This window comes from Carica papaya, chromosome 2 (genome assembly GCF_054855325.1).
Source record: "Carica papaya isolate Zhongbai chromosome 2, ASM5485532v1, whole genome shotgun sequence".
Taxonomy (NCBI): domain Eukaryota; kingdom Viridiplantae; phylum Streptophyta; class Magnoliopsida; order Brassicales; family Caricaceae; genus Carica; species Carica papaya.
The window spans coordinates 36,811,595-36,815,733 of NC_142310.1; the positions used below are offsets into that span (position 1 = coordinate 36,811,595).

The following is a 4,139-nucleotide window of genomic DNA, read 5'->3' on the forward strand; positions in this document are numbered from 1 at the left end:
ATAAAATTATGATATTATTTTTAAAATTATTTTCTCCGTATCTATATTGTATTTATGTACGTATTAGGCTACAAATTTAAAATATAAACCAAACTCAACTTAAATATACATAATTCATGCTGAATTAATTGGTTTGACAATAGGTTACTCGTGCACATCTACGAAATAACAAAAATATATATAATTAAAATTATACTTTAGATGAATAATTTATTGGGAATAAAATTAATTTATTAATTTTTTCTTGATAAATTTCTCATGTCAATTTTTTAGAAGAATTAATGATATTATTATATGTAAACAAATTCATGCTAAATTTTTAAATAAATAAAAACAATTTTTAATTATAAAATTAGGCAGCCTTTATCGTAGGGCCCAGTGGGTTCAACCCGCCCGAAACAAAAGAAACCAATGGCGGAACGGAAGCCCACACGGAGCCATAAAAGCCCGAGAAAACCCAATGCCCATAACTGTTTTCAAATAATTTATTCGTTTTCCAATATCAGAAAAGGTTTTCGGCTTTGAGCAGAACATCGGGCCATCGCAGACTGAAAGCAAGTTACAGAGCGTGTGAAGAGCGAGAGAAGAAACATTGGAAGATAATCTATGGTTTGCTGTTGCTTTGAATAATATTACTTCTGTATATGTGATTTATTGTATTGGATCTAGGATTCTCTCTTTGTTTTTTTTCTTTTTAATGTTTTGTTGATTCTTTTTGAGTTCGTAATCCTTCCAGGCGGATTCGTCCGATGAACTCGAACCTTTATTCGATTATAGTCGCGTTCAGCCCGTTAATATCGTTTTTGTCGACGGTAATTTCATTTCTCTGTTTCTTTAGCGAGAAAACGCGGGAACTCGGAAGCAGAATATTTATTAATTTATTAAATTTTTTATCTCCTTATTTTATGGTAGACGACGATTCGCCAATTGCGTGTCCGAAGAGGAAGAAGATTTCTGAACCTGTAGTGAGAAATTTCATCCGTTTTCTTACTTTCCTGTAAATGAATTTGTTTGGATTGATGCAATATTTCGTAATAGAGTTCCTTTGTAGATTTTGTTCGAAACTAGTCGTGATGGCCTTCTTTGATCAATAACTGTGCGGTTAGGTTGAAAAAGGAGATGAGACCGTGAAAGTGATTGAAATAGTGAATTCTAAGGAGGCCGAGGAGGATTGGCTACTTCCTCCGCCGAAGGTTTCCGTTGATGCTCATAATGAGCTTGGTGAGAATTCAACTATTAAGGAGTTAAGGTATGCTTGAATGAATAGAAAGTGAAGGTATGGTTGAATTATTGGATCTTAGTTCATTTTACACAATTTATTCATTTGGTCTATTGTGTTTTATCTTATATATCAGGGGTTAAGATGTAATCTTATGTATTTTTACAACTGGATTGAGCATGTATATAGTCTTGAGTTTTTAAACTAGCTGTTAAGTTGTTATAACAAGCTTTTAGTATTCTCAAGATGATGTATTGTGAAAGAAAAATATTTTAGCTGGTTGAATAGTGCCTGCTGAATTACATAGAATACTAGGTTGCCCCAAGTGCTGCAAGGTTTGTTTGAAATGGATTTCTGTTTGTGCTGTGAGTAAGATAATGATCTTAAATGGGAAAGTTTGGAACTGTTTTTTTTATTGTTTGCTTGTGCTAATTGTGGTTTTTCTTAATGGGAGAAAATGGAGCTTTACTATTGATATAGCTATATTTACTTTTGCTGTCTTTATTGGCTTTGTCCTAATCTAGTTTGAGCCATGCATTCAGATTAAGAAAGCAGGAGCTTTTGTCATATGCAAAATCAGCGGAGCATGCTTTAGAAGAGGTTGAGTCATCTGTTACAGGAGAACTGGACAGATCATTGCAGCCTTCTTTAGATGCTGTTGCCGTGGAACCACCAAAATATTCCCATGAAAGGGCTAAAGTTGTAATTTCAGTCCAGGGCAAGGATGGACAAAAGCAATTTCGTGTGTACATGGTATATTTTGGTGCCAGCCTTAGGATTTCGTTTTATTCAGTATGGCCTGCCTGAATCTGGTTGCTTGCAATGAATTTTATTGTATGCAAACTGCAAATAAGGAAGTCATATGCTAATTATTGAGGGGAGCAACAGTGTTTTCAAAAGCTAGTTGCTTGATATTAAGGATGTGACAGCTGTTGTGATTTTCCTCTCTAAACCAATGGCTTCTTCTTCGTAATAAGATGGTTTGAGTAATATTTATAACATCAGCCTTCCCATAAATCATCTTTTGTTTCATTCTGATGTTCAAATAATTGCACCTTTTTCTTTTTCCTCTTTTCTGCAGCTTTGTATATTTTTCTTAATATCTACGATTAATGATACTTATAGCATATATGTCCTCTTTATAGATGAATAAGCGAGGTTTGATACATTTTGTAGGATGACAAGTTTGAGCGGCTCTTTAAGTTGTATGCTGATAGAGTTAAGCTTGACCCAGAAAGCTTAGTATTCTGTTTTGATGGTAGCAAAATTAGTGCACATGCAACCCCTGATAGCCTTGGAATGGAGGATGATGACATTATTGAAGTGCACGTGAAGAAGAGTTGATCGAGGTAGGGTATAACTTTAGTCAAAGTCAAATTCGCCTGTGATATATGTTGTGGAAGTATGTCTCTATTTCTGGATGAACTTTGAGCTTTCTACATATAGTAATTTGTGAATGATTTTACCTCACAACTCAATAATACTGTTCTACCTTAATAATTCAATATTATTTTTTAAGAATAATGCATCAATTACTTCAATTAGGGGCTCAAGTTTTCCTCTTATTTTTTTCATACTTCTTCTGCTGTGATTCAGGTTTTCACTTCAGCTTAAGTGCTTATTTGTTTTCAGTCTTGGAGTCTCTGGAAATCCTGTTGTTGATCATAGTTCCTCAAATCCTTAGTTTCGTAGAAGTTTTTGCTTTTATGCTATTGCTGCAATTGTACAGTCTATCAAGCATGTTTTGAAACTGTTTATTAACAAAGAATCTCTCAAAATATTCTAATAGCTTAATGATTGAAGGATCTCCTGTGATAGGAGACTTATTCAAACATTATTTAATTGTACACTAGCTAATGATTCTTCGATGAAACAGTCATTTTGCTTTGCATTCTTCTCTGGTGGCATTATGGATTCTATACACACATAATTAAGTACCGTCTGTCCATATACTTGGGAAGCCACAATCAAGATTGTTGCATTTCAATGAAGTTCCACTTAGACGTGGCCATGAGTTGGGCATATATTCTGTTTGCTGGACCTTGCCAAACTGGATTTGCTTTCTGTTTGTGCCTTGTATCTAGTGAGCGAAGAATGTACCAGGGCTGCAAATGGATAGTAAAACATAAAATCCATGAGATTGCATTGAGCTTCTTGCTTCTTGTTTTTGTGTATCTTTGGGCAGCAACTTTTCTCTTCTTTGCAGTATGGCTGGTTATATAATTGGTAATGCTTCAACTAGAATGTTTATCAACTACCATGAGAAATACCAGTCTGTGGTGGTTAAGCAATATTTTGAAAAACTGTTGATAGATTGTTGAATTTCAATTCTACTGACATTTTTTTGGGTAAACCCTTGTTATCCAATTGAGAAGTTGCTCTAGCCTTCTTTTGATCAAAGTTGTACCAAAGTATTTTACCTTATTGTATACATCTTAGAGCATACCCAGAGGACAAAAAAAGAAGGCAGCAAATCGAAGAATGGATTCATGTATAGAGGATATGCCTACAGCCTAAATTTGGTTGCAGGTATGCAGCAAACACTCTTAACATTAAGGATAGGTGGAGAATTTCTATTAATGTTTCTTATTACATGGTGAAGAAGTTTCGACAAAATTGTTGGTGGATTGCGTAATGATCCATAAGTGCATATGCTAGGGCATGGTTGCATCATTTTCCTCCTTGGATACAGCTTCACTTTTATTCTGTGGGGAGGAAAATTTCACACTGAATTTTGGTATTGAAATTGTCATATTTACTAGAGGTTTTCATGCCATCTATGTCTCAATAAGCAACTGATATTTTTCTTATGCTTCCATATCATGCATGCTTTCTCTGATTTTGTAGTATATGCAAGAATTTACAGTCAAATATGGCTTGTGACATTTTTCTTTATATGCAAATAGTTGTGTTTGGTTCA

General features: G+C 34.3%; 1 protein-coding gene across 6 annotated transcripts; it reads left to right on the forward strand.

Moving 5' to 3' along the window:
* The first annotated feature begins 458 nt into the window (after positions 1–458).
* LOC110813473 (Ubiquitin-like superfamily protein) lies at positions 459–4,139 on the forward strand. 6 transcript variants are annotated; one of them, XM_022040632.2, is made up of 7 exons: positions 459–609; positions 737–812; positions 913–965; positions 1,107–1,249; positions 1,762–1,972; positions 2,396–2,568; positions 3,659–4,139. In XM_022040632.2, exons 1-6 carry the CDS (start codon positions 607–609, stop codon positions 2,561–2,563), a joined length of 654 nt encoding a protein of 217 aa, XP_021896324.1. In that variant the 5' UTR covers positions 459–606; the 3' UTR covers positions 2,564–2,568; positions 3,659–4,139. The 6 variants fall into 6 exon arrangements, with proteins under 6 accessions (XP_021896324.1, XP_021896325.1, XP_088070681.1 ...); XM_022040633.2 differs by lacking the exon at positions 3,659–4,139 and adding an exon at positions 2,816–3,007; XM_088214555.1 differs by lacking the exon at positions 3,659–4,139 and adding an exon at positions 2,852–3,007.

Bases quoted from the DNA above. Each gene is read 5' to 3' on its own strand.
- LOC110813473 (XM_022040632.2), top strand. The intron at 966-1,106 runs GTGAGAAATTTC...CTGTGCGGTTAG, and splicing joins AGAAGATTTCTGAACCTGTA to GTTGAAAAAGGAGATGAGAC. The intron at 1,973-2,395 runs GTATATTTTGGT...TACATTTTGTAG, and splicing joins AGCAATTTCGTGTGTACATG to GATGACAAGTTTGAGCGGCT.